The sequence below is a fragment of the Hylobates moloch genome, unplaced genomic scaffold (assembly GCF_009828535.3).
Source record: "Hylobates moloch isolate HMO894 unplaced genomic scaffold, HMol_V3 SCAFFOLD_1, whole genome shotgun sequence".
Classification (NCBI taxonomy): Eukaryota; Metazoa; Chordata; class Mammalia; order Primates; family Hylobatidae; genus Hylobates; species Hylobates moloch.
In genome coordinates this window covers 620,965-639,228 of record NW_026652276.1, presented here as the reverse complement: position 1 = coordinate 639,228, position 18,264 = coordinate 620,965, and the positions used below count along the sequence as shown (strand labels likewise).

The 18,264-nt window shown below is 43.7% G+C and overlaps 2 protein-coding genes across 5 annotated transcripts in view; one reads left to right on the top strand and one right to left on the bottom strand.

The window, feature by feature from the left end:
- HDLBP (high density lipoprotein binding protein) overlaps nt 1-2,024 on the bottom strand; it is an 89,265-nt gene extending 87,241 nt beyond the window's left edge. Inside the window, exon 1 of one of the 2 annotated variants that reach the window (XM_032761319.2) lies at nt 1,904-2,024. The gene's annotated coding sequence lies outside the window, so the exon portion shown is untranslated. Of the gene's footprint in view, nt 1-1,432; nt 1,561-1,903 lie in introns of those variants that run through there. The other variant, XM_032761337.2, reaches the window with a different exon arrangement.
- SEPTIN2 (septin 2) overlaps nt 1,631-18,264 on the top strand; it is a 38,493-nt gene continuing 21,859 nt past the window's right edge. The window contains exons 1-3 of one of the 3 annotated variants that reach the window (XM_032761368.2): nt 1,631-1,944; nt 11,076-11,101; nt 12,855-12,975. In XM_032761368.2, coding sequence (XP_032617259.1) covers nt 11,093-11,101; nt 12,855-12,975 — 130 coding nt within the window. In that variant the 5' untranslated portion in view covers nt 1,631-1,944; nt 11,076-11,092. Of the gene's footprint in view, nt 1,945-2,216; nt 2,306-2,855; nt 2,875-11,075; nt 11,102-12,854; nt 12,976-18,264 lie in introns of those variants that run through there. The other 2 variants (XM_032761357.2, XM_058436483.1) reach the window with 2 other exon arrangements.

Here is an 18,264-nt window from a genome sequence, read left to right as displayed (position 1 = left end):
TGAGGCCATGAGGCTGAAGTCAGACAACTGGAAGGCCAAAACAACAAAATCTGGAAAAATACTTATTTACTCAAGAAGAAATTCTCCCACCAGGCCACTGAGAAGTTAGCTTTGCCCACTGGAGAGGACACTGTAACAAGGATTCAAGTAAGCCTAGTGGCGCTGAGGGACGGGACATAGGTCAACTACATCTTAGAGGTGCTCTCCTTACAGTCAATGCACTTTTACCCGAATGACATTAATTTGACTCCTGATAAGATGAGCTAAGTCCCTTCAACAGTGCTTGGCACCAAGCAAAACTAATAGTAGTAACAGGAAAGTTTAATCCTCATGATGAATTATTTAATGGAGTTTCAAACGCTGTCCCTGAGACTTGAGGCAGCAGGCTCCAGCTCCATTTTCCCCAAGTCTAAAACTATTGATAGGTTGATGTTTCAGACCCAGATTCGGTAATTCAAATGACGGAAATAATTCTTACCCAAACACCTTTTCAACTATTTTTAAATACTGTTGCCAAGTATCCTAATACCATGCGTACTTAATGAATTTAGCCTAGGGATACTTTTAGATGTCAAAAAATCAAAATATAAACCTAAGCACTACGTTTCATCCAGTGTTTCAGCATCCCAGATTTGCTTCCCTAAATGAACATTAAGCTTATTATGCAATGTGCCGCTACCAGGAGCCTTAGACAAAATCCTAATTGTGACTTAACCTATCTTAATAGGATTTTAAGGAAGTCAGCTGCTAAGAAAGTGACTGATTATCCTTAAGCAGACACCAAATAAATGTGAAGTCATTGATTGAGGGCTTAGCGTATAGGTAGCTATGAATCTGAGGACATAAAACGCAAAACTGAGGGGCAAATCGTCATGTTCCTTAAGATTACGACTCAACCACATTCCTTCAGACGTTTAATTTCACCGTAATAGGCACTGTTTAATAAGCAAAGCCCAAGTCGACTTCCTCTGATTTTACATGGCGTCCAAACACCATGTCAAGTCTGATCCTCTCATTTTCTAAGTCGAATGGAGAGGCTATGTAGCAGCTAGCCTTGAGCACCTAACCACTTTTCAAAGGAGCTACGCACAAAAATGCCCTAGCAACATGCCACGGTGTCAGAAAGGCTCAGGTTCCCAACACCATGCGGGTCAGCCATCAGGAACTCAGGAAGTGTTTCCTCTAAGCGGGGGAAACCTAGGAAGGCTTCCTGAACGAGGGGTATTTGCGCCGAGCCTTGACGTGAGTCTCGGACAGTTGCAGTGCCTCCAGGCCACGCGGTAGGGAGGAAAGGACACCCCGGGCCGGGGCACAACCCGCGGGCCGGAGCCGCCCGCGCCCATCCCGCTCAGGCCGCAGCCAGGCACGGCACCCTCCCGTCCCCGAGCCACGTCGCTGCTCGTGGGCTCGCGGAGCACTCCCCAGGTCTCACCTCGGGCCCCACACCAGAAGGAGAAAGCTAGGGGCCGCGCCAGCTCCGCCCTCCCCCGCGGGGCGGCCGGCCCCAGCCCGGGCACAGGAAGGCCACGTCCCCGGGGAGGGACGCCCGACTCGATGGTCTGCGCAGGGCCCGTCGGCCCCACGTGACGTGCGCACAGCCAATCCCGGAGAGGCCCCCCGATCATCGAGACGGCGGCGGTGGTGGGCTTGACGAGTTTCGCGCGACCACTCGCCGTCCCCCCGCTCCCAGTCGTACTCGGCGCCCCAGCTCGGTGCTGCCGCCATCTTCTTGGAGGACAAGAGCAGAGACTAAGGCTCCCCCTCCCCGTGATAGCTCCGCACTCCCGCCACCACCTGCCCTCCCGCGACCGCCTCTCTCCTCCTCAGTGGGCACCTGTCTCCTTCTAACAAACGGCCTTCCCCCCAGTCCAGTTACCCACCGCAAGGCGAAGATTCTCATTACCTGTTCCACTCTTATTAGCATAAGAAAACCGAGCTCATAAGGTAGGAACTGTGGCGAAACAGGGGCAAGCCGCCATCTTGGTAAAGGAGAAGAGGCTACGCTTGACCTCCCCCCCACCCCCAGCCTCTATATGGCCAACTGCCGTGGGAGGAGCATGGCGCTTGCGCAGAGGCGGACCACGCGGACGAGTCTGGGCTTGCGCACTCGGAAGCCGGCCGCTTGGGGGAGGGGAAGAAGGCCAGGCCGCACTAAGCCAGGAAGGAGTTGGCAAAGGGGCGGGATGACGCGGTGACGCAATCCGCCTGCGCGCTGGGTGGGGCGGGGCGGGGTGTGAGCCGACCGCGGGCGCTGGGCGGGTCCGCGGCGCGGTCGGTCGGCGCTTATTCTCGGGCTGTTTGGCGGGTGAGTGTCTCGCCGGTGTACCGCGCCGTCGCGGGGGCACAAGTTGTGGGCCGGCCCTCCAGAGGAGCTGCGGGGGACGTCCCGCTCGTCCCATACCCTCGGGCCGTGGTCGGCTGGCTCTGGGGTGCCGGCGGGGCGGTGTGGGGGAGGGGCGGCCGAGCCCAGGCTCTTCGGGCCCTGTCGTGGGCTCCCCTGTCCCGGGCGGTCATAGTGCTGGCGACAGTGGCTCCGACACGGGCAGGGCCGGGCGCGGGAGTGGGGATTCCGGTGACCCCTTGTTGACCCTGCGGGAATTCCGCTGCACGGTCGTCGGTGCTGGGCCTCGGGGCGTCGAGTGCCGTCGAGGTCGGGAGGTTTGGTGCTTGGAGGGAGGATACAGGCTTTGGCCCGACAAACACTTAGAGCTTGTGTGGCCATCTTGTCTTTCTAACGGTGCCATTTCCTCCCGGAGGCGTGGAGGACTGGCCAGCCCCCAAACCTCCAAGCCCATCGGCTGGATGCGGCGGATAAGCGGGGGACAGCGACTGGGCCCTGTCTGCGGATACCTTCGGCGAGGAGGGGCGACGAAGGTCTGCACCAGCGAGGCCCGGACAGGCAGCGGGGGTTAGGGTATAGGGTTGGAGGCCGCCGAGTTGGCCCGAGGATGAGAAGCAAACCTGTGGCTTCCGTGGTCTCAGTGAAGTCGCAAGTGTGACCTGGTCTACTGGCCCAGACAAGACCTGGCTTGCTTTTTTTTTTACCTTTTCGGTCTAATTCTTGTCAGTGCCACCAGACCTTGTCCTCTCTCCACGCAAACACATGAACCAACTGCACTGAACTTCTTGTAGTTCAAACTTCTGCACCTTTGGCCATTGCCCGAACTCTTAAATCTGGTTACCTCCCACCTTAACTGCTTTCTCCTTACCTAGTCCCTGCTTGTGGGATTCCACCCAAATTAGATTTCCTCCAGACAGGCTTAGGTGTTTGCCTGACGTTCCAGATGGTATTTGTCCACTGGACTATTGGTACTGTGAGGGGCCGGGCACATCTTGTCACCCATACTCATTGCCTCGGTTGGTGTCTAGCACCTAGCAGGTTCTCAAATACTTTTTGAATGACTTAAATCACAGTGCCTGCCGATATATTTAATGTGTCAAAATAGTTTTGCCGTCATAAAGAAAAACATGATGGTGTAGGGATCATGAAAGCTGATTCTTGATACTTCTGATTTGAGTTTCATTGTTTTCAGTGATTTTTGATAGCTCCCGTTAGTGGATTCTTTGCACCACCCAGCATCCTAACTCGTGACGTGTACTGTTATGTCTAATCTTGGCATTGATGTCATTAGCTGTAAAGGTTGTCCTGATTTTTTTTCCCCAACTTCCACTTTGATCTCTCTCACCAGTGCCACAGCCCGGAATAAAAAACAAGAGCGTTTTAATTAGATTTACATTCTGACTGGCTCTTAAACTAGGAAGGTGACCTAGGGAAAGGGGCCAGGGTTTCCCTCTATCGTTCATAAATGTAATTCAGGGCCCCTTTTTATCCCCAATACCAGCATACAGAAACTGCTGTAAAAGAAGAAGTTGTGGGTATTTTTTTTTTTTTTTTTGGTCTGGATTAAAGGGGACACCAAAACTCATTTGGCAGCAGAGTTGAGGCAAGGCCATTTGTATAGTCTATTCTGTTAGTGGTCATACATGCCACTTATCCCTGCCTCAGTCCCTGTTAGGAGTGTTACCTGCTTATACTGAACGTGGACCTTCCCCAAATCCAAAGAATCCAGATGCTTTGAATAAGATCATGGACCTTCCGGGTTCTACATCGCAGGATGTTGTTCATCTTGTATCTTTTGTTTTGTGAAAATCGGTTTTTTATATGTATTGGGAGTATTCTCTGGAAGAAATAAGCTATGGGTCAAGATTAAAGAACTTCAAACAACTTCTGGCATGTGGAATAAACACGATCTGAAGGAATAAAAATTTTCATTTGACTACATTTTTGATCCAATTTGCACGAGTGTTTAAGTTAATCACAGTGCTTGGCAGTTTTATGTTGCTGGATCAAGGCTTTCTCACTGAAAACTATGTGCTTCAAAGGTTCATTATTCGTCTTTCACCTTCCATTTCACATTAGTTAATAAATTATGAGAGAAAACATTGTGGATCCAAGTTATGTTTCAGAAAAAAAAAAAACAGGAAAAAAGATGGCGGGAGAAACTTGGTAAAGTCAAAGTAAAGTTGAAATGTCAGTTTAAGACATATAGTTTCTCCGTTTTCCCGTATGTGTGCACAGGGTTCAGTGAGGCTGAGGGGTTCTGTGGAGGTGAGGGAGAGGTGCTCTATGGTATTTCTGTGTTGCACTGTGTGGGTTTGAAATCAGATACATGTAATAGGTGATAAGGTAAGTGCTTGCTCTTTTCTATCCTCAGCATTGGCATTTAATCTTTCCATGTGAACTTGAAGCTCATTTTATCCAATCCTTTAAGAAAAAAGCCACACCATTAGGGATTCCAGTTAGAAATGGACTAAATAATATACTAATTTGGGGGAAATAAAAATGATTTATGTAGGACCTGTTTTCTAGTTTGGTCCCTACTTGTTTGGATTTTTAAAAATTCTGTTGTAAATGATGTGCCCCCATTTCTATTCCTTGATGTTCATTGCTGGTACTTGACTGACTTGAGATCTTATATTCAGCTACTTTACTAAATTATCTTATTCTAGAATTTTCTTAACCAGAGTATTTGTATTTTCTGTTTTGTGTGTTTTTGTTTTTTTTTTTTTTGAGTCAAAGTCTTGCTCTGTTGCCAGGCTGGAGTGCAGGGGTGCAATCTCAGCTCACTGCAACCTCCGCCTCCCAGATTCAAGCGATTCTGCCTCAGCCTCCCGGGTAGCTGGGACTACAGGCACGCGCCACCAGACCTGGCTAATTTTTGTATTTTTGATAGAGACGGGGTTTCACCATGTTGGCCAGGATGGTCTCGATCTCTTGACCTCGTGATATGCCCGCCTTGGCCTCCCAAAGTGCTGGGATTACAGGCATGAGCTACCGCACTCAGCTGAGTATTTGTATTTTCTGTGTATTCAGTCCAATCAGCAAAAAAGTGTTTTGTTTTGATTTTCTTGTTTCATTATATCAGTAAACTCACCAAGGTAGTATTAAATAATCGTGGTGAAATTTGCAATATTTAGATCTTACTTGGATCTTGACTCACATGAAAAAAATGAGAGAATGGAGAATATGAATACTGATTGGATATTTGATTGCATTAAAGAACTAGCTATGGGTAATGGTTTGTCATTTTTAGGAGCCCTTACTTTTAGATATGTGTAGTGGAATATAAATGAAATATTATATCTCGTATTTGCTTCATAATCATCCAGGAAGTGGCATTGATGATTGTGGAAAATAGATGAAACATTATTGACCTTGAGTTGCTAATTGTTGAAGCTGGATAATGGACGGCACATGGGGGTTTTGTTTGCTTTTTGTGTAGGTCTTCATGTAAAAGTTTTCATGTAAGTGCTTAAAAATAATTATGGAAGGGCATTCCTGCCTAATTATCGGTTGTAATTTAAATAGATTTAATCTTCTGTTGTTTAGAGAATAGCATTTACCTTTGGTTTTCAGAAATATCCTGAATTAGATTTAAGCAGTTTTCCTTTTTTTCTTTTTTTTGAGACAGTCTCACTCTGTCACCCAGGCTGGAGTGCTGCAGCACCATCTCCGCTCACTACAACCTTCACCTCCTGGGCTCAAGGGATCCTCCCACCTCAGTCTCCCACTTAGCTGGGACTACAGGTGCCCGCCACCACACCCAGCTAATTTTTTTGTATTTTTTGTACAGACAGTGTTTCACCATGTTGCCCAGACTGGTCTTGAACTCCTGAGCTCAAGCGCTCCTCCTGCCTCAGCTTCCCAAAGCGCTGGTATTACAAGCGTGAGCCACCACACTCCGCCAGCAGTTTTCTTACTTAGTGTTTTCATTACGATTGGTTGCTGAATTTTATAGGCCCCATCAGCATCTATTAATGCATGATTTTTTTTCCCTGTATTGTGTTGTTGAATTAATATTGATAGATGCTTTTGATACATTCCTGGAATGTAATTGCCAGCAAATATTTTATTCAGGATTTTTGCATTTATATTTGTGAGTGAGATTGATCTATGGTGTTCATTCATTCCTTTGTTCCTTTCTTACGTCTCCATCTGGGTTTGTTATTAAAACTGTGCTGTCTTCATAAAACAAATTGTTTTCCCTTTTCTCTGTAGAGGCTTGGAATAGTTAAATGACTTTGGTCTTGTCCAAGGTTAGATGGAGTTCAACTCTAACGTCAAGTCTTGGTCATTTTCATTGGTATGTCTTTAATCAGCTGCTTAGTGATACTTGTTTTAGTCAGATTTTCCAGTTTTTGGTTCTGTATTGGTGATTCACAGTGCCCATTTTTTCTACATTTTCAGATTTGGGGCCATTTTGCTACATGTAGTCTCCTCTGTCATTATTTTAGCTACTTTTCTATATTTGCTGTTTTTTCCTGAATTGGGCTTGTGAGGAATTTGTTTTAGAAAACCAGCTTTTGAGGCCGGGCACGGTGGCTCACGCCTGTAATCCTAGCACTTTGGGAAACCAGGGTGGGTAGATCACCTGAGGTCAGGAAGTTTCACCCGGCCAACGTGGTGAGACCCCCATCTCTACTAAAAATACTAAAATTAGCTGGGCGTGGTGGTGGGCACCTATAATCCCAGCTATTCCGGAGGCTGAGGCGGGAGAATTGCATGAATCCAGGAGGCAGAAGTTGTAGTGAGCTGAGATCGCGCCAGTGCACTCCAGCCTGGGCGACGAGCAAAACTCTGTCTCAAAAAACAAAAAGAAAACCAGCTTTTGGATTTGTTTACCCTTCTTTTCCCCCCCAATAATTCATTTTTTCTCTTTATTGATTTCCTGTTTTATCTCATAAGTTTTGCTTTTATCTTCCTTCCATTGCTTTCTAGAGATTGCTTGTGGCTTTGCTTTTGTTACCCTCCTTGATCCCGGGGATATCCAGTAATGTAACAAATTACTGGGAGTTACTTTTCATCTTTTTCCACCCAATTTATGCAGATCATTATTTGAGAACATTGACTGTAAAAATGTTTTTCAAATTTTGCTTAGGCTTTTTTTATGGTAGATACATGACTTCAAACATTTCTTAAGGTATTGATTCAAGTTTTTCTATGTCTGCTAAATCAGATTTATTTGTTGTGTTACTCAATTCTTCTCTGTCCTTACACATACTGTGTTTACTGAATCTGTCCAGTTCTCAGAGAACTCTATTAAAGTTTCTCACTTGAACTGTATTTTTTTTTAAGTTAACTTTGTATTTTTCCTAGTGCTTGCTTTATGTGTTTATCTACAGTGATTATTTGAATATACAGGCTTATGAATATTACATCTTCCCTATAAATTGTTTATCATTATAACTTGTTATCCCTGTTATTCTGCTTATTTTTACTTTAATTCCCACCTTGGCTGATAGTGTTGTCTCTCCTCTGTGTTTGCACTAGCCTGCTATTGTTTACCTTGTCCCTTTATTTTCAGCTTCTCTTTGTTTCTTTTGCTTTAAGCATATACCTTATAGCTGGACGGTTTTTTTTTTGTTTTTTTGTTTTTTGTTTTTTGTTTTTTGTTTTTGGCTTTTTAGGTCAATCTGTCTTCTCCTTTAGCAGAGAATTTGGTTATTTCACATTTATACTGATGACTGATATTCTTGAATTTTGTCCCCATTGTCTTGATTTAGGATTACTTCTTATTTTGTTTCTTCTTGTTCCTTTTCCATATTTTTGCTGGTTTGATGAAGTTGCTGTTTCCTCCGTATTTTTCTCTTAATTTGGAAGTTCTCATTGTTATTTTCTTTAATGATTACCTTTTTTTTTTACTTTTTTTTTTTTTTTTTGAGATGGAGTCTCGCTCTGTCGCCCAGGCTGGATGGAGTGCAGTGGCGCAATCTCGGCTCACTGCAAGCTCCGCCTCCCGGGTTCACGCCATTCTCCTGCCTCAGCCTCTCCGAGTAGCTGGGACTACAGGCGCCCGCCACCACGCCCGGCTAATTTTTTGTATTTTTAGTAGAGACGGGGTTTCACCGTGGTCTCGATCTCCTGACCTCATGATCCGCCCGCCTCGGCCTCCCAAAGTGCTGGGATTACAAGCGTGAGCCACCGTGCCCGGCCCTTTTTTTACTTTCATAATCAGTTACTTACTTCTATATTATTTGAAAACAAGATGCCAACTCCTTCTGCCAAAACTGTCTATATTACATCTGACCCTTCTCTTTCCCTTTACGAAGTTCTACTCCTCCACACTCACACTTGCTCTCAATTCTTTTTTTTTTTTTTTGAGACGGAGTCTTGCTCTGTCGCCCAGGCTGGAGTGCAGTGGTGCAATCTTGGCTCACTGCAAGCTCCGCCTCCCGGGTTCACGCCATTCTCCTGCCTCAGCCTCCTGAGTAGCTGGGACTACAGGCGCCCGCCACCACGCCCAGCTAATTTTTTTGTATTTTTAGTAGAGACGGGGTTTCACCGTGGTCTCGATCTGCTGACCTCGTGATCCGCCCGCCTCGGCCTCCTAAAGTGCTGGGATTACAAGCGTGAGCCACCGCGCCCGGCCACTCAATTCTTAGGTTTTGCTGAAGTTAAAGGCTCTTGAATCTTACTGCTACTATCCCTTGGTTAACCAAGCCAAATAACATTGGGGATGCAGGGATCTCATTTCTTCCAAGGTAGCTGGGAACATTTCCAGTCAAAAGGGAAACAGAGTACACAGTATTCAGGAAGTTAAGATTTGGAGGAGGGGAATCGAGAGGCAAAGTAAGAGAAGCTTTTTAATAAGTTTCTAAGCTCCAAAGGGAACAAAATTTGACAGCAGTCATCTTTCTTGGGGTTGTTACTGAAGGTTAGCCAACAGACTCCATGCTTTCCAAAGCTTCAGGGTTTCTAAAATTTGTATAAAAATTCCACATATCCCTGGCCGGACACGGTGGCTCACGCCTGTAATCCCAGCACTTTGGGAGGCTGAGGCAGGCGGATCACAAGGTCAGGAGATCGAGACCATCCTGGCTAACACGGTGAAACCCCATCTCTACTAAAAATTTTAAAAAAATTAGCCAGCCATGGTGGCGGGCGCCTGTAGTCCCAGCTACTCGGGAGGCTGAGGCAGGAGAAGAGCGTGAACCCAGAAGGCGGAGGTTGCAGTGAGCTGTCACCCACTGTACTCTAGCCTGAGAGACAATGCGATACTCCGTCTCAAAAAAGAAAAAAATTCCACATATCTTTAAAACTATTGTCACATTTTTCTAACACTCAGATGTCTTCAGTGCTATTTCCTTTCCTCATAAATGTAGTTCACATTGTTCCCTGTACCCCCGTGTCAAAATCTAGTTCTCAGGTAGCTCTAGGAAACTCCAGTGGGTGGCAGACATGTTCAGGTTACAGTGCTCTATGTAATGATGTCCCTTACCCCTTGAAAGATTTCAGAGAGAGAGAGGAAATGACATAATTCCAGAGGTCAGAGAAGTATGTATCTGTGTGTATCCCATTTGTGTCCCTAGTGTCTAACATATAATTAGTACTGAAAAAAAATTTGAATATTGTTGAAAATACGGAATATGTGCGTACATGTATATATACAGTTGCTTTTATCAACTTAAAAATTTTTTAAATTTTTAAATTTTTTGTAGAGATAGGGTTTTGCTATGTTGCCCAGATTGGTGTTGAATTTTTGGCTTCAAGCAGTCCTGCCTCTGCTTCCCAGACTGCTGGGATTACAGGTATGAGCCACTGCACCCAGCCACCATCTAATTTTTTTTTTTTTTTAAATGGCGTCTCACTCTGTCGCCCAGGTTGGAGTGCAGTGGCATGATCTCCGCTCACTGCAACCTCCGCCTCCCAGGTTCAAGCGATTCTCCTGTCTCAGCCTTCTGAGTAGCTGGGATCAAAGGCACGCACTGCCACGCCTGGCTGCATCTGTATTTTTAGTAGAGATGGAGTTTCACCATGTTGGCCAGGCTGGTCTTGAACTCCTGACCTCAAGTGGTCCGCCTACCTCGGCCTCCCAAAGTGCTGGAATTACAGGCATGAGCATCACGCCTGGCCTAATTTTTTTAATCGAATTTACCTTTGTAATGATAGATGCTTGTCTTATTCCTAGGGAAATGTTTGAAGTAATTGAGATGCTGTCACCTAAAATAATCAAAAGGCTCCTGATTCAGCTAAAAGAATTCATTTAAGTACAAAGTGTAAGCCGAGCTACACCAAGGAATGGTGATTAGTGCTCCCATGGTGGGGAAAAATGAGGATTGTTTATATAGGCAAAATGGAGGTGCCAAACAGAATTACAACATTTTCTGAACTAAGGCTCATTTAAAGATACAAATTTGGTTGGCTACTATTGATTACACTTCAAGGGATTTGTTTAACTTCCTTTTGTAAAGAAGTAACAGTCATAAGGATCTCTCATCTCCCAGTCATTTAGTCTAGGTTTGAATAAAGGATAGGGAGTCTGGTTAATGTATACATCTAAACACAAAAGTCAGAAAGAATAAAAGTAGTAATATTACATGAGCCAGCTGTCAGTGCTTAACTTTTCCCTTTGGCCTAATAAATTTGGAAGGTCCTGAAATTGTATTTTCTTTTTACATTGCCTATGTATGTTTAAGTCTTTTTCAGGTCAGTTCACGCTGTTAAATATACGTGCGTATACATACATACTATGTACGTGCGTTTATGTGTGTCTGTGTGTTTTTTTTTTTAACAGACGAAGCTTCACAAAAGATGTCTAAGGTAAGATCATACTTCATGTATCTACAGCATAAGGAGAAATTGCTTTATGTTTTCAGATTGTTGACAGTCAGGATTTATACGATTCATTATTTTTAATACAACTGATACATTTGATTCATTAAGACAAAGAGTTCTAATTTAGTTGTTTTTTTTTTTTTTTTTTTTTTTGAGGCGGGAGTCTTCTTGCTCTGTCACCAGGCTGGAGTGCAGTGGCATAATGTCAGCTCACTGCAACTTCTGTTTCTCACGTTCAAGCGATTCCCCTGGCTCAGCCTCCGGAGTAGCTGGGACCGCAGACGCATGCCACCACACTGGCAAATTTTTTGTATTTTAGTAAATTCAAGGTTTCACCGTGTTGGCCAGGATGGTCGTGATCTGCCCACTTTGGCCTCCTGAAGTGTTGGGATTACAGGCGTGAGCCACCGTGCCTGGCCTAATTGTCATCTTAAAAGCTTGGAGCTTTCTCTTTTTTCAGGCTTCTACTTTCTTTTCTCTACACACATCAGTAACAGTCCTTTTAGCCCCCTTAGTTCATTCCCAGCAGACCAGATAATTTAGAATTCTAATAATTTATTATGATGAAATTGATGGGGCTCTTAGACTTGATAAATTGGTTTAAATCAGCCCTTGCAAGTTATTTCAGAGATAAATTAGTTCTAAAGAACATATTCTGAGAAAAGCAGAACTTGTGGTTAACGTTGCAAGATTGTTATTTCTCTGGTTTTTTTATCTTTGAATCCTGTGGGTGTTCATTACTATGCAATGCAAGATCATCATACCAGTGTTTGCATTTTATAGCAGTGTTAGCGTGGAACACAGATAAGCAAAAAAAAAAAAAAAAAAAAAAGTCATTATTTCACTCAGAAATAACCACTGTTAATATGTTACATATATTCTTTTTCACCTGTGTGTGCATTTGACTATACGTTTACAAAATGTAATCCTAAAGGAAATACTATTTTATGTTTTGCCTTTTTCAATTAATAAATTGATTTTTTTAATTTCTTCTCATTTTCAGTATGCCACTGTCTAGATTGTGGTTACTTCTGCTATTCTTGTCTTCTCATATCTCTGTCCTCTCTCTTCATCAGATACCCTTCTATCAAGGAATGTTGATGCTTTAGTGTAGTCAGCTATGATCTTCTCATTCTGTCTTTTCTTTCTTGGTCTTTGACACTAGATACTCAACATCCTACCCCTAATTTGCCTGCCTCACCCTCGGTGAAACTCTGTTCTATAGAGCTAGAAGCACAGCAAGAGAGATGCCTTTTTCCTGGATACTTTTCAGAAATACATTGCACCTAATACCTGGGAGAAGCTATTCTTTAGCCAAGTTTTTTGAATGAAACCATTCATTCAAAGTACTGTCAGCTGTAGCAGTACTTTGTAAGCTTGACTGATTTTCCTGGAACTCCATAGTCTCTCAAGTCGAAATTTGAAATTGCATTAAGGTGTATTAAGCATGTATCTTCTATGTATTGTTAAATTCCTAAACAGAATACTGATTAACAAAATGTTAATTTTCAGTCAGCATATAACTAAGGAGTTATACTAGATAAGTTTTTCTTTTTTTAATGCTCCTAGTTGAATACTACTGGTTTTCTGATAGAAGTAGGACTTTCTGGAAGTGTTTATCTATACTTTTTAAAAAATTTGTGAAAACTGATAACCTATGTTTGTTTCACATCTAACTGACTATATCTTAAAAGCAACTACTGAGGTGTTTGTTTGTTTGTTTTTTAATCTTATTTAGCAACAGCCAACTCAGTTTATAAATCCAGAAACACCTGGCTATGTTGGATTTGCAAATCTCCCCAATCAAGTTCACCGAAAATCAGTGAAAAAAGGTTTTGAGTTCACACTGATGGTGGTCGGTAAGAAATTAATCTATAGTCTCCAACTTAATAAATATCTCCCCTTTCCAATCTCTGGAGTATGATAACGTGACCTATAAAGTAAGAGGAAAATTTGGCAGAGTCAAATAACTTGAGAATTTGAACAAATATATGTATATTCATTAGAAAATTTTTCTCAGGAGCAAAATTATTTTTCTGTCACTTCCTTATTTATATGTAGTGAAAGTTTACTCATTGTGTCAGCTAGGCTCCAGAATGGCCCCCAGTGATTCTTATCTCCTGGTATTCACAACTTTCTTGTCCTTTCCTGCATTGAATAGGGTTTTACCTGTGTAGCCAGCAGAACATTGTGGAGATGAAAGTGTGTCATTTTCTAAGACTAGGTCATAAAAGGCATTGTGGCCCCCCACCTTGCCTCTTCTCAAATTACTCACTCTGGAGGAAGCCAGCTGTCATGTCAAGAGAACACTCAAGTAGCCTTACAGGGAAGCCCACCAAGTAAGGAACCAAGGCCTGCCAATGGCTGTGTAAGTGACCCATTTCAGAAATATCCCCCAGGCCAGGCATGGTGGTTCACACCTGTAATCTTAGCACCTCGGGAGGCCGAGGCAGGCAGGAGTTGAAGATCAGGCTGGGCAACATGGTGAAACCCTGTCTCTACAGAAAATATGAAAACTAGCCAGGCATGGTGGCATGTACCTGTAGTTCCTCTCACCTGAGCCCAGGAGGTTGAGGCTGCAGTAAGCTGAGATCATGCCACTGCACTCAAGCCTCAAGCCTGGGTGACAGAATGAAACCTTGTCTCAAAAAAAAAAAAAATCCAGGCGTTTACAGTGTAACATTCACAATATCTAATGTCTAACAGAAAATTGTGTGGCATCAAAGAAACAAAAACTGTACATAATCAGGAAAAAAAGCAGGCAATAGAAACAGATCCAGAAATGATAGAATTGGCAAAGAAGAACTCTATTACTTAAAGGAAAGCATGAGTGTAATAAGATAAAGGAAAGATACAACAGAGAACCAAGTGGAACTTCTAAAGATTAAAATACAACTGAAATAAGAAATTTTCATGATAAGCCTGACAGCACATTATACACTGCAGGAGAAAAAGGGCAGTAGAAGCACAGTAAGGGAAAAGCTGGAAAAAAAAAGAAATTGAATGTGTCCTCAATGTCCTTTGGTACACTGTAAGCAGTCTAATATATGGATTATATTTACAGAGAAGACAGGAAAGCAAAAAAAAAAATCATGAAAAAATAATGCCTGGGAATTGTCCAATTTTCAGCAAAGTTGTAAATGCACAGATCCAAGAAGCGTGGCAATACCAGGCAAAATAAATATAAAGAAAACTACACCAGGACGCATCATAACACGCTACCAGAAACTACTGATGAAACAACAAGCAGAAGAAATAATAGAGAAAAGCACACCAAAGCATGTAATAAGCAATAGATCATAGATAAACAGAAAGGTCTTTAAAAGTAGCCAGAACAGGCCTGGTGTGGTGGCTCATGCCTGTAATCCTAGCATTTTGGGAGGCCAAGATGGGTGGATCACTTCAGCCCAGGAGTTCAAGACCAGTTCAAGAGCAACATGGTGAAACCCTGTCTGTACAAAAGATATAAAAATTAGCCATCCTTGGTAGGGGATGCCTGTAGTCACAGCTACTTGAGAGGCTGAGGTAGGAGGATCACTTCAGCCTGAGACGTCAAGCCTGTGGTGAGCTGTGATTGTGCCACTGCGCTCCAGCCTGGGTGGCAGAGTGAGACCCTGTCTCAAGAAAAGAAAAAAAAAGGTAGCCAGAATAAAGAAATTTATTACATACAGGGGATTGAAGATAAGAGGAGTGACCACTGAATTGTCATTAGGAATAATGTAACTGGTCGGACGTGATGGCTCATGCCTGTAATTCCAGCATTCTGGGAGGCAAAAGCAGGAGGATCACTTGAGGTCAGGAGTTTGAGACCAGCCTGGCCAACATGGCAAAACCCCATCTCTACTAAAAATACAAAAATCTGGGCGTGGTGATGTGTGCCTGTGACCCAGCTACTTGGGAGGCTGAGGCCAGGAATATCACTTGAACCAGGGAGGCAGAGGTTGCAGTGAGCCGAGATTGTGCCACAGCACTTCAGTCTGGCGACAGAGCAAGACTCCGTCTCAAAAAATAAAATTAAGTAGAAATTGGCTGGGCACGGTGGCTTATGCCTGTAATCACAGCATCTTGGGAGGCTGAGGTGGGCAGATCACCTGAGGTTGGGAGTTCGAGACCAGCGTGACCAACATGGAGAAATCCTGCCTTTACTAAAAAAAAAATAATTAGCTGGGCGTGTTGTCACATGCCTGTAATCCCAGCTACTCGGGAGGCTGAGGCTGGAGAATCACTTAAACCTAGGGGGTGGAGGTTGCAGTGAGCCGAGATCCTGTCACTGCACTCCAGCCAGGGCAACGAGAGAAACTCCCATCTCAAAACACGGTGGCTCATGCCTGTAATCCCAGCACTTTAGGAGGCTAGGCGGATGGATCACCAGAGGTGGGAAGTTCGAGACCAGCCTGACCAACATGGAGAAACCCCGTCTCTAGTAAAAATACAAAATTAGCCGGGCGTGGTGGCGCAGGCCTGTAATCCTAGTTGCTTGGGAGGCTGAGGCAGGAGAATCACTTAAACCCGGGAGGTGGAGGTTGCGGTGAGCTGAGATCGCGCCATTGCACTCCAGCCTGGGCAACAAGAGCGAAACTCCATCTCACACAAAAAAAGAAAGGTAGAGATTTAAAGATGAGAAAAGGTGTATGTGGCGGGGAGTAGAAGTAATGTAAATCTTTTTTTTTTTTGAGATGGAGCCTCGCTCTGTCACCCAGGCTGGAGTGCAGTGGCGGGATCTCGGCTCACTGCAAGCTCCACCTCCTGGGTTCACGCCATTCTTCTGCCTCAGCCTCCCAAGTAGCTAAGATTACAGGCGCCCGCCACCGCACCCGGCTAATTTTGTTTTTGTATTTTTAGTAGAGACGGGGTTTCACCGTGTTAGCCATGATGGTCTCGATCTCCTGACTTCGTGATCCGCCTGCCTCGGCCTCCCAAAGTGCTAGGATTAATATAAATCTTACACCGACTTCTTCACGAAATAGATGAGTAGGAAACACCTACCAGCCTATTTTATTAAGCCAGCATTATCCTATTACAAATGACAAGAAAACTACAGACTAATATATGTTAGAAATGCTTGTTCCTCGGTGCCATAAAGAAATAGCACTTGAACATAAATTGAGTTTCCTCAGCAAGGCCATTTTTACTTTCTACAGAAAGGGTACACTCGCCAGCAGTTCTGTCAAGAGAGTACACCAAACAAAGAGGATCATTTATAACCTGGGTCATTTATAACCTGATGCGTCTACCTTACTGCTGTGTCCGGTTTCCATTGGCTGGAATGGGAGCTCACGTTCTGTATTTGTCCTGATTGGCTGGCAACTTAGAACTTTTTAAAAGAGGCAAAGGCAGAGGAGAACGAAGGAAGGAGGAATGTTGAGAAAGGTAAAATCACCTTCAAATAAGGAAGAGCAACAGGCTATGACCTAATGCTTGCTTGGACCAGCATAAGCATGCCAGGGCAAATGTTTAGGCTGAATTGTGGGAGCTAAGAACATAAAGTACATTGATTTCCTCACTACGGCTAGCAGATGTTTCAGAATGTTAGCACAAGTCTTTGAATAAATTTTACTTCTAAGAGAAGTTAGTATTTATTCCTAATTAGACAGGGAGGAAAGTCTTTAAAGAGGAGCCTCTACTTTACTTTTTACATATACACGAGCTAGACGAGGACATCTTAATTAAATCTTGCCAAGTCCAGCAATATATGTAAATAAAAAGATAATGCACTGAGTTCTGCTATGATGCAAACCGTGTGTTTCTAAAAAAATCACCATGCCATACAGCATGATGAATAAACACCACAGGGCTTACGGAGAAAATAGGGACACAATACTCAGAATCTTCATCAGCGACACAATGGGAAAAAGATAGGAACATAAGAATTATACCAGTCCACATGCAAATGGTTAAAAATAATTACTGCACCATAGAAGCCCTGAGGTTGGTTTGTGCAAGTGGACATCAGGAGGGTTGCAACTTGTGCGCTTTTGTGTAGCTGTGGAAGGAGGATTTTCTAAAGTTGGAAAGTCGTAACACTAGGTGTAAATGGGTGTGGCTCATAACCGGCAGTGAAGAAAGATAGCTGATAGATATTTAGGGGTGTGTGTTGGGAATATCCCCAAGTGGTTTGATTCTGTTGGATGCAGAATTAAACACAGTTTTCTGTATTCACCTAGTTTCTCACCGATGAGATCATATATAATAAGCAAATACGAAATTTGTATTACGCTGCTATTGTTCCTTAATATATCAATCCCATTGGAACAAATTCTCATTTTCAAATTAGGACCGACTAAACAAATGGAGTTTATCTCAGGAATACATGATGCAACATTCAGAGTCATTGTCATTCAGTGTAGTTATCAAGGAGGAAGATGATGTTAGCTGAAAAACGAATTTGTAAACATTCAGGACCCATTGAAGATAAGAAATTAGGCTGAGTGCGGTGGCTCACACCTGTAATCCCAGCACTTTGGGAGTCCGAGGCTGGCAGATCACCTGAGGTCAGGAGTTTAAGACCAGCCCCCCCAACATGGTAAAACTTCATCTCTTTAGTACTTTTGTAAAGTACTGAAATTAGCTGGCCATGATGGTGGGTGCCTGTAATTTCAGCTATGCTGGAGGCTGAGGCGGGAGAATCGCTTGAATCCGGGAGGGGGAGGTTTCAGTGAGCTGAGGTTATGCCATTGCACTCCAGCCTGCATGACGGAGCGGAGCGAGACTCCGTCTCAAAAAAAAGAAAATCGCAAACGAGAGTATTAATAATTTTAAGACAGTACCACTTAACAGTCACAAAAAATATTGTTCAGAGATAAATTTAACAAAACGTGCAAGACCTGTACACTGAAAACTACAAAACAGTGCTGAGAGAAATTAAAATCTAAAGTTGTAAGATCTGCCCAATTTGTGGATTGGAACTATTATGCCCTTTCTCCCCCAAATTGTCCCATATTTTTTATGAGACAGTCTTGCTCTGTCATCCAGGCTGGAGTGCAGTGGTATGATTTTGGCAACCTCCACCTCCCAGGTTTAAGTGATTCTCGTTTCTCAGCCTCCCCAAGTAGCTGGGACTACAGGCATGCGCCACCATGCCCATCTAATTTTTGTATTTTTAGTAGAAATGGCATTTTGTCATATTGGCCAGGCTGGTGTTAAACTCC